Raw genomic sequence first — 17,016 nt, 5'->3', positions numbered from 1 at the left:
GTTGGTGAGGTGGCTTACAAGCTCGCATTGCCACCCAGTTTATCAGCAGTTCATCCGGTATACCATGTGTCCATGCTCTGGAAGTACCACGGGTGATCTGCCTCGTGTGTTAGATTTTTGCTCTGTCCAGTTGGACAAGGATTTGACTTATGAGGAGGAGTCGGTGGCTATTCTAGCCCGGCGGTCGAGTAAGCTGCTTAGGAGAGTCCCGCAAGGTACTTAGGATTAGTCGCATGCGGAGTAGATATGCCAACCTTTTCACCAGCCCAGGTACTTTTATATGTTTGTTCGAGGACGAACGATTGTTTTAAATGTGGTGAATGTGATGACCCGATAGGTCATCTCATGTTTTAGAAAAAAAATATGTGTTCTAAAGCCTTAAATATCTTATTTTAGCCTTCCTCTATTTGCGTGCATCGTCCTGGTATTTTTCCGGAAGGCTTATATGTGAAAAACTTATAAAAATAAGAATTTTTGCCTTAAAAGCTAAATTAAGTTGACTTTGGTCAATGTTTTGAGTAAGCGGACCCAGATCCGTGTTTCAACGGTCCTGGTGGGTCCGTATCGTAATTTGGGGCCTGGGCGTATGCCTGGAATTGAATTCCGAGGTCCCTATCTCTCTATGTGAATTTTTGTTGAAAGTCTGAAAGTTTAATGGTTCTTAAGAATTGATTGGTCCGTATTTTGGTACCGGAGCCTGATACAGGTCTAGTATAATATTGATGACTTATCTATGAAATTCAATGAGAAACTGAGTTAGTTTGATGTGATTCAGACGTTGGGTTGTAAAAGTAAAAGTTTTAGTTTTCTTGAAAATTTCATTTGATTTGAGGTTCAATTCGTATGATTTTTTAGGACTTATGTGCATGTTTGGTTTGGAGCCCCGAGGGCTCGGGTGAGTTTCGGATATGCTACGGAGTGTTTGAACTTAGAAAACACAGCAATTGCTGCACCAGACCTGCAAACTTCGCATTTTCGTGGTCTGGCTTGCAAATGTGAACCTCGCATTTGCGGGCATTGGGGCTAGAGGGGGACCTTCGCAATTGCGAAGTTTAGGATCACAATTGCGATCATCACAGGCCACATTTGTGAAGAATTGTTTGTGTATGCGAAGGCAGCAGTTTCAGGCATACTTCGCATTTTTGAAGGAAAGTTCGCATTTGCGAACCCCAGGCCGCAAATGCGACACCTACAACTGATCAAAACTTAAGTTAGACAGGATTTTTCTCTCATTCATCAAATTTTCAAATCCTAGAACCCTAGAGATGATTTTTCGAAGAACATTTCTACCCCAATTCATTGGTATGTGATTCTAACCCATTTTCTTTCAATCTTTCATTACATTTCACAAATCTTTAACCTAAAATCTAGGATTTTCATATTGGAAGTTGGGGGTTTGGGTAGAATTAGGGAATTTTGTGAAATTTGGATTTAGACCTCAAATTGAGGTCGGATTTTGGAAACAAATTACATAATCGGGCTCGGGGGTGAATAGGTAAATGGATTTTGGTCCAAACCTCGAGTTATGACCAAGCGAGCCCGCGGTCGATTTTTGACTTTTTGGGGAAATGTTTGGGAAATCTAAATTTATGCATCGTACTTGATTCCTTTAGCAGTATTTGATGTTGTTGAGTTAATTATTGCTAGATACGAGTGGTTTGGAGGCGAATTCTAGGGGAAAGGCCTTGGTAGAGCTTTGAATTGACTGCGGAGTGAGGTAAATGTTGTGTCTAACCTTGACTTGAGGAAATTAGGAACCCTCATACTATGTGTTATATGAATTCCATGTGAGCGGTGTATATACGAGGTGACGAGTGCTTATACGCCGCCAAATTATCTGTTTTCCCTGATTTACTGCTTTCCCTTAGTTATTTCCTTTCCTGTCATAACTTTTATATCCACTATATGCTTTCCATGCTTAATTGCTACTTGTTATTCAATATCCTCTTCTATTCACGATGTTAGTTCTTCCATAGTTTCATGACTCCCTGTTATTTGTTTAAGTTGACTTATTTGAACCTTCTAATTGTCGATTGCTGGATTGGTCTCGCTATTTAGTATTACTCGTGTAGATTTCGTTACTATACAAGTTCCTTTTGGTTCAGATTGGTATTTATTGACCGTAAAGGCTTTGTGGTAGAACTATTGATTTGATCGTGCTTTGAGTATTTGGTACTGATATGGTGGGATCGGGATGCACCCTGCAGCAGGTGTAATAAGGGTGGATTGTTATGGTGGAATAAGGGTGAATATGTTCTATACAGTGGGATCGGATTGCACAGCGCAACAGGTGGAATAAGGGTGGATTGATATGGTGAAATAAGGGTGATTTATGATATGTGTTGATATATGGTGGGATCGGGTTGAGCGCCGCAACATATTTACATATATTATCTCTGTTGTTGATGTTACTTTGGTGGAACAAGGGAGGATTTGTGGTTTTTGGTGGGATCGGGTTGCGCGACGGAACAACCTATATGTTTTCATTTCTTGTGCTGTGTTGGTTTTCCGGTATTTGCATTCGAACTGTTAAAGATTGGTAATTCTGCACTACGCGGGTTTATTCTTGAGGCTGTGGTTATCATTTGCAGTTGACTATTTAATTCTCTTCAGTATTTCAATTATTCCATCAGCGTATAGGTTGTAGTGTAGGTGACCCGCCTTAGCCTCGTCACTACTTCGTCGAGGTTAGGCTCGGCACTTACCAGTACATGGGGTTAGTTGTACTGATACTACACTCTGGACACTATGCATATTTTGGAGTCCCAGCGGCGGCTACTAGAGAGCTCGGATTGGACAGTCTGTGGAGACTTGAGGTACAACTACTCAGCGCCCGCAGCTCCTGAAGTCCCCTTTCTGTTTTTATTTAGTTGTGTATCTTCCTTCCGAACAGCTTTACCTTATTTCAGACCTTTGTATGTACTATTCTAGTAGCTCGTGCCACTTGTGACACCCGGTTCAGGGATTTGTAGCAGATGTTTTACGGTTTTAACTTCCGCATTTACATTTTGATTATTTCAGTTATTTCAGTTCCTTATTTATGTTATCATTTTAGCTGTTTAAAGTAAATTGTTCTAATGTTGGCTTGCCTAGCAAGTGAAATGTCAGGCGCCATCACGGTCTTGGCGATGGGAATTCCGGGTCGTGACAACTTCTTCTTGAACAACCATTTACCATCTATGGGTTTGCAATCGGGTGGAAGATCTGTTAGGATCCAAGTATTATTTTTCATATTGACTCTATGGCATCTTGGATAGCCTCCTTCCATAATGGTGCATTTGGAGATTTCATGGCGTTATTAAAAGTAGTGGGATCGTTTATAAGGAATTTTATTTCTAGTTTTATCAATTGAACCTTCTACTAAATAGATGTAGACGTCATCTCTATATGTCTTTTTTTTTCTAACTCTCTTACTTCTTCTTACTTCAACAATGTCGTCTTGATTTTCACCATTTTAAAAGATTGATTGTTGTGAAGTTGAACAACTTGGATCACCTGGAACAATATCTTTTGGTCTATGAATTGATACAAATCTAGTTTCATCAAAAATTACATCTCTTGATTCAATGACAGTATTAACCAAGTATGAATCATTTGGTTCAATGACTAAAAATCTATAGGCTTTTCTATTTTCAGCATATCCTATAAAGATGCATTCAATTCCTGTTTCACCCGACTTTTTCCTTTTAGGTTCCGGGACTTTAACTATAGTCCTACGTCCCCAAACTTTAAGATGACTCAAATTTGATTGTTTTTTGTTCCAAAGTTCATATGAGGTTGTTGGATTCCTATTATTAGGAACCCTATTAAGAATATAACAAGCCGTTAACATAGCTTCACCCCAATAGCCGTGACTTAATCCTGAGTTAGACAATAAACAATTAACCATTTCCGTTAAGACTCGATTTTTCCGTTCGGCTACACCATTTTGTTGTGGTGTATATGATGCCGTTACTTGATGTACAATATCATTGCTTTGGAAAAATGTGGGATTATAATATTCTCCTCCCCTATCGGTCCTTAAACACTTAACGGAAGATTCACATTGCAATTCAACCTCAGTCTTGTAAATTTGAATTTTCGAATGCTTAATCTTTAGAATTTACAAGATAAACTTTGCAAAATCTAGAGCAGTCATCAATGAATGTAATAACATATTTCTTTCCTCCAATTGTAGGAGTACAGTGAAAATCACTCGTCACTACGAATTAATTCAAGCAACTTAGTACTTCTCTGGATACTTGGAAGAGATTTCCTTGTGATCTTTGTTAATATGCAAGTTTTACATTTTACACTATCCACAATTATCACTGGTATCAAACCATATTTAGACATATCCCTAATTCTATGAAAATTAACATGTCCCAAACGGGAATGCCACAATGAAAAATTATTCAACGATGTAAAGAGAAACATCATCATTCATTGCATTGTCATTATTGATAATTACATTTAACTTAAACATTCCATTGGCATAATACCCCTACCCAACATATACGCCACCCTTAGACAATATAAACTTATTGGCTTCAAATACTTGTTTGAAACCATGCTTGTTCAAGAGGCTATCAGAAACAAGATTTTTTCTAACACTGGAAACATAAAATACATCATTTAAAATTAACATCATTCTAGATGTGAACTTCAATTTCACTTGTCCCATGCTCTTGACTTCCATAGTTGAAGAGTTCCCCATGTAGAGGACGGCCCCATCATCAACCGATGTGAGTGACTTGAAGAAAGAATGATCATTGCACACATGCTTGGTAGCACCTGTGTTTATCCACCAAGAATGGTCATTTCAATAACATTGATTTCAGAGATCATGGCTACAAAGTTGTCCTTTGATGCCCCTTGGTTTCCTTGACTCTTCTTTCTTTTCCACATAGAGCAATCCCTCTTCTTGTGGCCCGGTTTATTGCATTTATAGCACATACGTTGGAACCCTCATTCTTTTTTCTATCATCATAATGCTTTTTCTTATCGTTATATTGTCCTTTATGTGGTTTGGAGGACTCCCGATGTTCAACGACATTAATCTTGCCATCTTGAGTGCTAGGCTCCTTGGGTTTATCCTACATGCTGAACTCTTGTTCTACACGAAGATGATTGGCAAGTTCTTCCAGGGACATATCCTCATTTTTGTGTTTAAGACTCCGTTTGGAGTCTTTCCATGATGAGGGTTGTTCATCAATAATAGAAGACACTATAAAGGTTTCATCCATCAGAATTTTGTGTTTGACGAAACGACTTACAATGCGTTGAATTTCATGAAATTGATCCATGACCGACCGACCTTCTACCATCCTATAATTACTAGTTAAAGATGTCCCGTGCTAAGCCCGGGCCCAAGCCCATCATTTGTTAGATTAAAGTATTATAGCAATAAGTATATTATGGTGAATTAGATATTATACATGTATGTTATGTAGTTTCACCTAGGGGTTGTAACATTGTAGAAGTTGTGTCATCAGTATATACTTGGTGTGATACCAAAAATATGCATCTATACAAATAAATGAAAGGACTAATAGGCGTTTAAAAGGATACCACACGGCAATAAAATCTCAAAGGTCAAAATAATGGTGTAACTCATAAAATAGAAAAAAAAAAAAAAAAAAGACAAAGCAATAGTGTAAGAGGATTTATTGGCAGAATGATGGTAATAAAACTACCACTCTTTTCTCAAGCGTACACCATCACACTTTGCCGGATATAGCTGTTCATTGGACACGAGCAAACTCCTTCCCTTTTACCAGCAGAACAAAATATGGTATAAGAGAAGATATGGTACAACAGAGACAACAAATGATGCAGGCAATCAAGGATAATTTGAATCAAGCCCAAGTAGAATGAAATATTTTGCGTCGAAAGGAGGTTACAAGGGGTTTCGAAAATGGCACAGGTATATCTAAAGTTACAATCCTAGAGCAGACTTGAACTTGAATCAACCTTTTCTTTTATGTTTTGAAAAAATAATTCTCTTGAATATGGTATAACATTAATTTTTGACAATTGAAGGTAGTAGAAATATAATGATTGACTATGAAGAGTGTTTGAATGTTGCTCAAACAAATAGCATGCATAGGTAAGGAACTATCTATAATTCTATGCACGTACTATACTTTGCACAACTAATTCCACTGGCACAATCTGAATAAGAGAATCACATAAAGCAATAAATTCTAATGCACATATTTGAAGTGCCACTGTAAGCCCGATGATACTATCTGTCTACTCCTTAAGAAATACCAGGTATTGCTTTTTCTATTATAACCACAGAAGAAATAGAGCAAACCAGAGAACACAAGTAAATTCAAACCAAAAAGGTAGTTTAGATGATCTACTAATGCATTTTTTCAGCAAGCAGTTTGATCTTTAGTTACAGACTTACAGGACTCCCGAGTTATAATGTTTGTCTAAAACACGTGTACACAAGGGACAAAACTAAAGTTCAAACCAAAGCACGTGTAGTCCTGTATATTCTCCGAGTTGTACCCTTAGTCCATAACCATCTACACCATCAAAAGTAGCGTATGTACAAGTCATCAAAAGACATATGTACAGGCAGACCACATAGTCAATAAACTGTAAATATTAAGAAAAGACATGCAGTCATTATCAAATGTGAAAAAACAAAATAAAATTTTCTTTTTAGCTTCTTATTATGACTAAAGATAGGTTTTAGAGCCAATTTTATCATGAGGACTTATGAAGGAAAAAAGAATTCAGGAAAAGAAACATAATACAAAATTTTCCGGATACACTTTGTATCCTTTGGATTGTTATGGTAGATGGATGTAAATAACACCGACAAAGTAATTCAGTATTAGGAGCTTTAGATAATTTACTTTCTATATGAAACTATTTAATTCCTCTGAATCTTATTGTGCAAAGTGTGACGAACTTCAAAGTTTCACTTATTATAGTCCTCACCTGAAGAGCTAATATATACAAAAGATCAAAAGGTTTAAGTCTCCACCTGCAGTAAAGAAACATCTTAAAAGATAGAGACAAATATGCATGGGAGAACGAGGACACTACAGTTGTGAGGACAGAACTGCCTAGTGCAGAGTATGGTGAACGTTATCTTCTTCCAAGGAGATATATGGGAAACATGGGAAGAAGAGGCACTTAAATGGGCTATGGAATGCACATCTTTTAACAGTATGTGTATTTGAAAATCAACAACATCATGTTCCAGAAAGATAAATCTAACGACTGTTTGATTATCTAACGATTTTGGAGTAATATATCAGCTTAGAGTTTCTAGTGACAAAGATAAATCTAACGACTCAATAACTTCCAACACAGTACCTTTATAGACTATAGTTCTAATTGTTGTAGTAGATTCAATGTCTCTTATTATAGAGATTTTCAAATTTTATAGTATATACAAAGAAGCGACAGAATGAAACTTTAGTGCAACAACCTATCCGATAGTACTTCCTACAACCTAAATTAATTTATAATCTTTTGTATCACTTTAAAGAATAATAGGTATTTTTACAACAAATTCATAATTGCATATACAACTTCTTTATTCCACCAAATGCCTTACTATGAAGCATCAGGGGAAAAGGAATTAATATCTAGCCATGACAAAATTTAGTGTGTTGAGTCTTTCTGATATGTAGTGTTTAGAGAATGAGAAAATTGAAAGTAAAAGCGATGTGCTTACATGGAATCAATTTGCAATTTAAAGAGATTGATTTTATATAAGAACTAAACGGAATCACACAATTTGATCCCATTAGTTAGTGTTGTTTCTTCTACTTATAGCGAAACAAAGAATTGCTGGAGAGTCTTCTAAATTTCGATATATAAATGAGGAATAATCCACTTAATTCTAGCGGTAGAAATTTTAATAGTTCATCAGTTGTAGTTTTTATTGTCTATGCACTCAACCTATTTTTCAGTATACGACGTATTCAAGATAGTTTACTAACATTCACTTTTTCATTGCCGGAGTGACTGGCTCAATATTTTGCTTTCTGCTAGAAGAAGAATTTTTTTTCTAGTTGGAGTTGTCCCCTCAGTCTGTTGTCTTTTGCTAGATGATGTAGCTTCCGTGATCAGTTCTTTTGTTCCTGCGGGGATGACAGATTGCCAAGCTCTCTTTTGCTGCTTTCTCCAGCATTTGTCAAAGTTGTTGGTGCTGGCAATTGGAGAGTATCTTGCTTTTCAACATACGACAGAATGAACAACTTTGCTGGTGTTTCATCCGATGTCCTGGAAAATGATTTCTTTAGTTGTACTTTGAACACTTTGTCAGCAAGACGTTGCCGAATAGGTTGAAGAGGCATCATTTCATTCTGCATTCAAAAATGAGTTCGTCAAGCTCTAACACTTCAGTTGAAGTAATGAATTTAATAAAAGTTAATTTAGTTCTCATTTGTACCTTTATCTTAGTTATTTCATAGATTTGTTCAGCTTTCATATTGTTGCAATTGTCGATCCACTTCTATCTGCAATTTCACTTGACATCGGCACCTGTTATACAATATCATTGCACGTTATTATGCATTTATAAAATCTATGAGAAAGTACTTTCAATTGGAAAAGCAAACAAAATTATGGTACCTGGGTATTAACATCGCATGTTGATCGCAATTCACACGGTCGACAACTTTTATTATGGAAGTTCTAACAAATTGATTGCATTTTGAACACATTAACTTTTTTAATCGCCGTTCATCATCTAGCAGCAACATTTTACCTTCCACATGAAAAGATTGCATCTATTTAACATAAAGGAGAGCTGATGATTAGTTGGGCTGTTGTTATAATGTTCAACCAAAATAGGCAGAATTCATTGACAGCCCCTTAAAGTTGTCATCACTTTTTACTTAGACACTCTATATTAAGTTTGTTCCATTTGAATACTTTAACCAAGGCTTTATTGTGTCATTTAGACACAAAATTTGTAGGCAGTCAAACACAAAAGGTGCGTGTAATTCACATGCCAAAGTGATAAATAAAGCGAGGACACGTGGATTTAACTTTTAAAAATTAAAAATAATTTGGAAATAAAATAAATATAGTAAAAACAAGAACCCCACCCCAGGTATCATCATCTTCCCAAACAGACTAATCCCCAACCATGTTTGCTCGATCTCTAAAGTTGTCACCAGCTTTCACCTTGAGCAAATTCTGTTCCATCAAAATTCTTTCCCATGTCATTCCCAAAAGCTTGCAAAAGCTCAGATAATTTATTCGTCTCAAATGCCATGAATCTCCCAAAAGAAAGACCGGCGAACTTCACAAACGGACATGGAGGCTCCGCCCATTATAGGACAAATTTGGCCATAAGTGAATGAATTAGTGATCTATTTTTGCTCAGTACTTTTTAATTAAGGCTATAATGTTCCGAGGCCAATCTATATTGGGTAGTGGTGGAAGTGGAGCATGGTAAATCGAGATCTAGTTGTAATTCCCCCCCCCCCCCCAACCCCAAATTTTAAGAATAAATATAGATAGCTTTTAGATTTGAGAAGAATCTTACTTTTTGTTTGATTTAGAAGAACTAAATTTAATCTATTCTTGTCCCTATGAAACAACATGGCTTTGGGGAAGAAAGCCACACAGGCACGCAAAAAACGAGGGACTGGTTGATCGGGAATCCGACAAAATTCAAAAGAAGTATGGAGAATTTGGTGAGCCCAGATCATGTTGAGAAGAAGAGAGAAGTTGGCCTGAATTTTTTTCGGCAGAAGCTGTACATTTCCGTCTAGAAGAATGTGAGTTTGTTTTTCGGGATGACTCCATGCGCTTGAAAAATGTGAGAAACACTTTCTTTGCCATGTCAGCATATTGTGATTAAATGACACAGTAAAGACCTCGTTAAAGTGTTCAAATGAAACAAACTTGAGATGAAGTGTCTAAGTGAAAAGTGAGGACAACTTTAAGGGGTTGTGGATGTATTCTGCCACCAAATATATAGTAGTATATGTTACATGCATTGCGCTGGTTGTGATTGAATATTTGCAATTGGTACAGCCTCAGAGGCGATGAAGTTGTCTCTGCAGAACTACTCTGTGTATATGTGCTCAAGGTTTCTTCATTATCTTTCACCCTATAAATAGACACATGCATATATATATCATTTTTGGTGATTTACATAATTATCTTTTTGTCCATGACAATATTGTTGTAGTACTTTCGTATATGTATCTTATACCAGTTCATCAGTTCTGCAGCCTACGGATAGAATGGATTTACCAATATTGCAGAATTATATCTTGTAGTCAACGATGTTCCTGTATTGTACATCTATGAGTACCGAAAAATTTGAATTTGTTAATCTTTGTCATCATAACAAACTAAATAAAAGAAATTGAGAATTTTCCACCACCTATACATACTATTTAGTTGCACTCAACTTCTATAGCTTGTTTTAAACTTAATCACATAGAGAGCTGTAGTGTTATTGAGAAGTGAGAACTAAATGTTTTTCTTTGTGTTAGATAAGCTATCTTGGTATTTAGTTGTACTCTAAACCTACAGTTTTTTTCCAACATAACTATTATCAATTTGTTTGACTCATAGACAAGTTTTATTAGTTTTGACAGAGTATCCACAATATCTTATATGTTACTACATTGTCAAACCAAGAACATAGAAAACTACTTAAGAGTCTTCGATTTCCATCTGCGCCATCATACCAAATGTCTAACAGCTTGTTTGGATGGTTGTTACCTATTGTGTCGTATCGTATTGTTAGTTTAAATACAATGTTTGTTTTGATTGTTACTTAAATTTTATTGTATTGTATCGTAAAATCAGTCGTTAAGTAACGATGAAATGTGCCACTTTATGTAATGACCGATTTGGTGTGGTCGCATCGTTTCCTCGTGTTTTTCTCTCAATCTCACCCTTCATTATTATTAAATAATTTTATTTTATCATTTACCCTATCTTTTTATATACCGTATCATAATTTTTCTTTATAATATTGCAAGTTAATTCATCACATCACAGGTGCGTGATACCATAAAACGACGCCAAAACGACACAATCCATCCAAACATTGTATTCATCAAACGATACAATACAATACAATACAATACAATACGATACATTATGAAACGATACGTAACAACCATCCAAACAAGCTGTAAGTGAACTATTGAAACATGCTATAGGAAACAAAGAAAAGTAACCAGTGTCATTAGTTATGAGGGGCATTGGGAGCCTTTACAAGTGGAATCGATATTAGTTATATGGATCTTTGAGTAACAATGAATCCTTTGAAATTAATGGAGTAGAAGAAGATGCGCTAAACTGTATGAGTTTGACGAAAGAAGGAGAAGTTTCTTAAATTGAATAAGAGTGGACTGAATATGTAAAATCCTAATCCTGACTTTAGAAGGGAGAAGGAAAATTTTCAGAAGCTAGGCAGAGATATTTAAAATTTATACATACCGAGTCTTCAATAACTTAAACATATTCAATGGCACATGTCAAGGCGACCCGAGGGATGGAGAACATTGTCAACAACATTTCGAAGTTCATGTGGAAAGGAACAGCTCACATACCAAATCAACAAGGAAGCAGAAATATACCTGGGTTGCTGCCATGAAGGAGTGGGCCACACAGAACCATCGCAGACACGGGGGAAGGGGAACAAAATTCCAGCTGACAAAATCACAAAAGATCTATTGAATGGAGAATTGACTTTTTGCAAGAATTGGCCATACCACAAAACATGACATCTTGAGTTATTTTCCCATGTGTGAGATCCTTGTAAAATAAATTTTGCTGGACGACAGCTAATAGACAGTGGCGGATCTACGATTTCTAAAGAACAGATCCACCACTACCAAACATATATTTTTCCTCTAGCTTATGGTGGAGAATGAAGGTATTTAGCAGCAATAAAGGTATTAGAAGTTATTGTCATGCATGGTCCCTTTGTCATTCCAACAGAAAAGGTAGAAAGTTAATTATGCAACGGGTTAACAATGCAGGTCTTCAAACAGAGGGGTAAAGTCAAATTGGACAAGAAATTACTTATCTAAGTATGATTCTGCAATCCAATAAGCAAAAACTTGCAGAAAATTGATCTTAAATCTTGTAAAAAGAAACTTGAGTCGCATTTGAAATTCAATTTTCAGATCTGGGTTTTTTTTCTTTGAAGAGTTAGTTTTTAGGTTCCATGTTAATCCTATTTTTCAAAATCTGTCCTTGACCGTGTGTAAAATCAGTCTCTGCAGTGATGCAAGGAGACATTTGTCACTTAATCAATAGTTGGGCAGTGATCTACTTTTTTAAATACTGTACAAATTATTGTACTTTTGTTCCACGTAAGCGTCTGCATTGCGAAAGTTTTTTTGTTGGGCACTTAATCTTTTTATCTCCTATTTTTGTTGACTTGGAACTTTGAACTTTTTGGGCTTTGTATGTGGGCAAGTTTTGAGAGCACGTTGTAGCTTTTTTGCTTTCTGTCAATCACAATTGATGCTTTTAGACTTTCCAGCTTTTTCTTTTCTTTTTGTTTCTTAGATACTTATCTTTTTCTTGAGTCAAGGACAAGATTTTGAAAGATAAGATTAATACGACATAAAAGGAATTAATTGAAAATTGTTAGGATAAATGTAGAACTCTAACAAATTAAGATCTACTACTGTGAGGACGACAAAACTCTTCCTTTTGTCACTTATTAATATTACTAATTAAATTATAAGACAAGGAATTTCTTACTAGATGCATCTTCAGACATGTACTTGTTCTCCAGAGAATCCCACAGTTTCTTAGTGGTCTCCACATGTTGATACATATCCAATAAAGCAAACCGACATTCCATTCAATATATGGCCTCGGCAGATGTAGTCATCATTGTCCCATTTCATCCTTGCCCTTATGCTTTCCAGTGGTTCCTCTTCGCTTTCATTGGCCTCCGGTGGACGAGCGGTGGAAATCACATACACAACCTTTAGTGTTTTCAGGAGGATGCGCATTTCTTTGCCAACGGGGGAAATCAACTCCACCAAACTTGTCAAGTTTGGAAAAAAGGTTCACACTATCATAAGATGCTAATAATCAAGACGTGTATCATATTTACATTACCGCTGTGTTATGGTAGTGATTTTAATGTCACCATGCATTATATGTACAATAGGTCTCCTATTGTTCCTCCTAAATTAGTACATAAGTTTGCCTAAATTAGTACATAAGTTTGACCCGTTGGCAATAGGAAAAATATTTAAGACTTGCGAGGTCTTCGTTGATGTCGCCGAAGGTGTCATCCCAGCCATTGGTCAAGTTTTTCTCATTAGCAATGTCGACATTGATGTGGCGGAGTTGCGTCACCTCCACCAAAGCAGATGCCGTAGTCGTCCTCGCTGTGCCCCGAGCTCCGGAATAAGAATAATAGGCCTCTTCCTGCAGCTGCTATTTTTCGCCATATCCATTTACTGTGCTAACAGAATGAATATAAAAATAGCTGCCGACTGCCGAAATTTGCGATGGACTAAGATAGAAGCGTAGAACAGGGCACCAGCGTCACCTATTAGTCTGATCAACAACTAAGCTTTTTTTATAATATAGGTCAACTCTATAATATTTGTTTCGGCCAAAACTAAATGTGTAAGAAAATTAGTATGTTTGTTAATTTATGAAATTAGTGTCATTATAAATCTTTTCTTTTATTGCGCTAGAGTAGCCTTTTGAAGTGGTCATTTAATTGAAACTTTGCTACATCGTTTAGTAATAACAACTTTTCATCAGTTCTCCATATATTTTTCAGGATCTCCTAAAATGCCTAGAAATCTTTCACAGTTGACAACAGCTCCCCTAGAATCTCACCATTCCCTCTATATAAATAGTTACAGACTCTGCACCTCAGTCAACAGTGAAGCAAAACTGATTAAAGAAAACTTGCCTTTTTATTACGAGACGAGTTGAATTATGGGAAAGAGAAAGAGTCTGCTGCTGTTAGTGCTGGTACTTTTCTCTGCACTAGTGGCCTCTGTTGGCGGGCATTGGAGAGAAAGAGATGAGGAAGAAAGTGAGCAAAGAACTCAAGGAGAAAAATGGTTTTTGCTGCGTCACTTACATGATGTAGTGAAAACTGATGCTGGGGTCATGAAATTGGTGAATGGTGGATATCGTAGAGGAACATCTTTCCATAGTCCAATGCATATTGGTTTCATCTCTATGGAACCCAATAGCCTCTTCATCCCTCAGTACCTTGATTCCAATCTTCTCCTCTTTGTTCACCATGGTAAACTTATTCATTTTCTCTCTATTTCACTAAATAATTTTTAAACTTTAACTTCCATAGTGTTTTAGACTCATTATGCTATAGATCACATAAAAAATTACTACATGTAATCTTTCCAAAAAAAAGTAAAATTAGTAATCAGAAAAATAAGACAGATTACCTACATGGGTATCATTAGCGGTTTGATTTGGCCGATTATTTTGTAAAATTTGTACTTTACCAATTTTCGGTTACTCTGTTTTTATAACCAAAATTTGACTTTTCAAAACCGTCCCAGTCGTTTCGGTTTCTCGGTTTCGGTACAGTTCGATTAATTTTTGGTATTTATTAAAAATATCTTGTAAGAGTCATTAATAAAAGGTAGAACACGATAAGATGTGTACTTGCATAGAACTTTGACATAACTCTTTAGACATTTTTACTATTTAAAAGGTGATGAATCAAGGTAACATCAAAGGTGGTCATAATAGATCAAGATTCATGTAACTATTCTACAGATCGTAAAATAAAGTAAGCAAATCCAAGAGCCAATTACATCCACTTCTCACGGTTAAAAAAGTAATTAACTATCTCGAAAAAATCTATATTAGTTTAGTCAGATTTAATGAACTATTGACACCCCTGGCTACAATATGTTAAAATAACATTAGATTTTTTAAAAAGAATGTCAGTATCTTTAGGTTAAATCCTTTTCATAATAAGCCAGAATTTTCATTTTCTATGAAATGAATACAGGGAAAGCAAGAGTTGGACACATCTACGGGGATGAATTAGCAGAAAGGGGTTTGAAGCCCGGAGATGTGTACACAATTCCTGCTGGATCAGCTTTCTATTTGGAGAATAGAGTTGAAAACCAGAGACTTCACATTATTTGCAGTATTGATGTTACCTCTGAATCCATGGGATGGCATGCTTTCCAGGTACCCTAAGCCAATTTCTGAAAAATTGATCTTTTAATCCATTTCTTGTCTTACGTTTATAGCTTTTTTTCCCCCCAAAATTTTGTTGTAGCTCATGTAACTATTTTGCAGTCTTTCTTTATTGGTGGTGGAAATTATCCTACATCCATTCTTGCTGGGTTCGACCATACCACATTATCAACTGCTCTTAATGTAAGTATTCGAGTATAATACCTTTTCTTGCTACATTTGTCAGTGGAAAATAAAAAAAAAAAACTGAATCAAGATTATTATTGTATAACTCCAGGTCTCGATAGCAGAATTAAGCACGTTCTTGACAAGGCAATCTTCCGGACCGATCGTGCATTTATCTGGTTCTCATCACACACACACTTGGTCCAAATTCTTGGCCCAAGAACCCCACAAGAGACTAGCTCACTTGAAGAGGATTGTGAATTTTGAGGAAGAAACTATCCCAAAAGAAGAGGAATCAACATGGTCATTGCCGAAATTTCTATTTACTTTGTTTAACAGGGAAGACGTTGTCGAGAGAGTGAATCATAAAACTCCATCAGCGTATAATCTCTACAACAGGAAGGCCGATTTCAAGAACGACTATGGATGGAGCAAGAAGTTGGATGAGTCTAATTATTCTCCTCTAAAGATATCTGGAAATGGCGTTTATCTTGTCAATCTATCTCCGGTAAGTACCCTTTCTTTATTCAAGGTCATCATACATGAAAATATGTATTACAAAAAGTCGGAAATTATAGTCACGGAATTAAGCATGGTGGTGCAGTGATCCTACGCAGTCAATGGCTTAAAAATCGTAAATTTGCCTAAGGCAAGTGGTGAACTTTGATTAAAAAAAATCTCAAATCTCCTATTGTGAAAGCAAATCTTAGTTGACATGGTCCAAAATGTATTATAATAGTGTGTTTTTTTTTCTTTGTTACATGTGTTTATCTAAGTTTGTTGGTTAATGTAGGGATCCATGATGGCACCTCATGTTAATCCAACGGCAATAGAGTATGGAATAGTGTTGAAAGGGACTGGCAGAGTCCAAATTGTGTATCCAAATGGGACTTTAGCCATGAACGCTAGAGTACGAGAAGGGGACGTTTTTTGGGTGCCGAGGTACTTCCCCTTCTGCCAAATTGCTTCAACAAATGGCCCGTTTGAGTTCTTTGGTTTCACGACATCAGCAAGGAGAAACCATCAGCAGTTCTTGGTGGGTAAGAACTCATTGATGCAGAGCTTGAGAGGGCCAGAATTTGCAGCTGCATTTGGTATAAGTGAGAAGAGGCTTAAGAGGATTGCCAATGCTCAAAGTGAACAAGTCATCTTGCCATCATCGTCACCGGCTTCTCTGCATGACAAGGCAACAGAGCCAGAGAGGAAGAAGATGGTCAAGTTTGAAAGGATGATAGGGAGCTTTGGCAACGACATGATCATGGGTTTTGATTAGTTTAGTTTAGTTGAAATGCTAGCTAGTTGGGCTAGTCAAGTTTTGGCATGAAATTTAGGAGGCAATCTTAGAACTATTTTGTTCTTTTTTGGTTTGTTTTTTCTTTCTTTTTGGATTTTGTTTTCTTGGTCCTCTTGGACACAAGAGGCCATGTCCTCTTTGATTTTTGAATAAGACGGATTTGTTTTTGCGCGTTCCATTGATGGCTCAAACTGCATTAAGAAAACATAGAGTTTCACTTGGCACCTGTGCATGGTTGGTATTTTTCAACATGATACTTGAGATTACAAACAGAAAGAACTGATATCTTAAGAGTTTCAGTATTATAGATTTTAGTTCCTGATAACAATATGGTGTTTAAACTCTACATTGGAAGAACTAGATTTTCACAACAGAGAAAAGAATGTTGAATAAACTCGATCCAC

General features: G+C 36.4%; 1 protein-coding gene across 1 annotated transcript; it reads left to right on the top strand.

Moving 5' to 3' along the window:
• Positions 1–13,888: 13,888 nt before the first annotated feature.
• Positions 13,889–16,692, top strand: LOC109217752 (vicilin-like seed storage protein At2g28490). The gene is made up of 5 exons (XM_019382020.1): positions 13,889–14,224; positions 14,960–15,144; positions 15,256–15,336; positions 15,431–15,826; positions 16,112–16,692. Exons 1-5 carry the CDS (start codon positions 13,909–13,911, stop codon positions 16,589–16,591), a joined length of 1,458 nt encoding a protein of 485 aa, XP_019237565.1. The 5' UTR covers positions 13,889–13,908; the 3' UTR covers positions 16,592–16,692.
• Positions 16,693–17,016: the final 324 nt, after the last annotated feature.

Source organism: Nicotiana attenuata, unplaced genomic scaffold (genome assembly GCF_001879085.1).
Source record: "Nicotiana attenuata strain UT unplaced genomic scaffold, NIATTr2, whole genome shotgun sequence".
In the NCBI taxonomy this organism is placed as follows: Eukaryota; Viridiplantae; Streptophyta; class Magnoliopsida; order Solanales; family Solanaceae; genus Nicotiana; species Nicotiana attenuata.
Note: the sequence above shows the minus strand (reverse complement) of the source record. Positions and strands in the feature narration are given on the sequence as shown.

Coding starts and splice junctions, on each gene's coding strand:
- LOC109217752 (XM_019382020.1), top strand. CDS start 13,909: ATGGGAAAGAGAAAGAGTCTGCTGCTGTTAGTGCTGGTACTTTTCTCT. Junction 15,145..15,255: donor TGGGATGGCATGCTTTCCAG/GTACCCTAAGCC, acceptor ACTATTTTGCAG/TCTTTCTTTATTGGTGGTGG. Junction 15,337..15,430: donor CATTATCAACTGCTCTTAAT/GTAAGTATTCGA, acceptor GTATAACTCCAG/GTCTCGATAGCAGAATTAAG.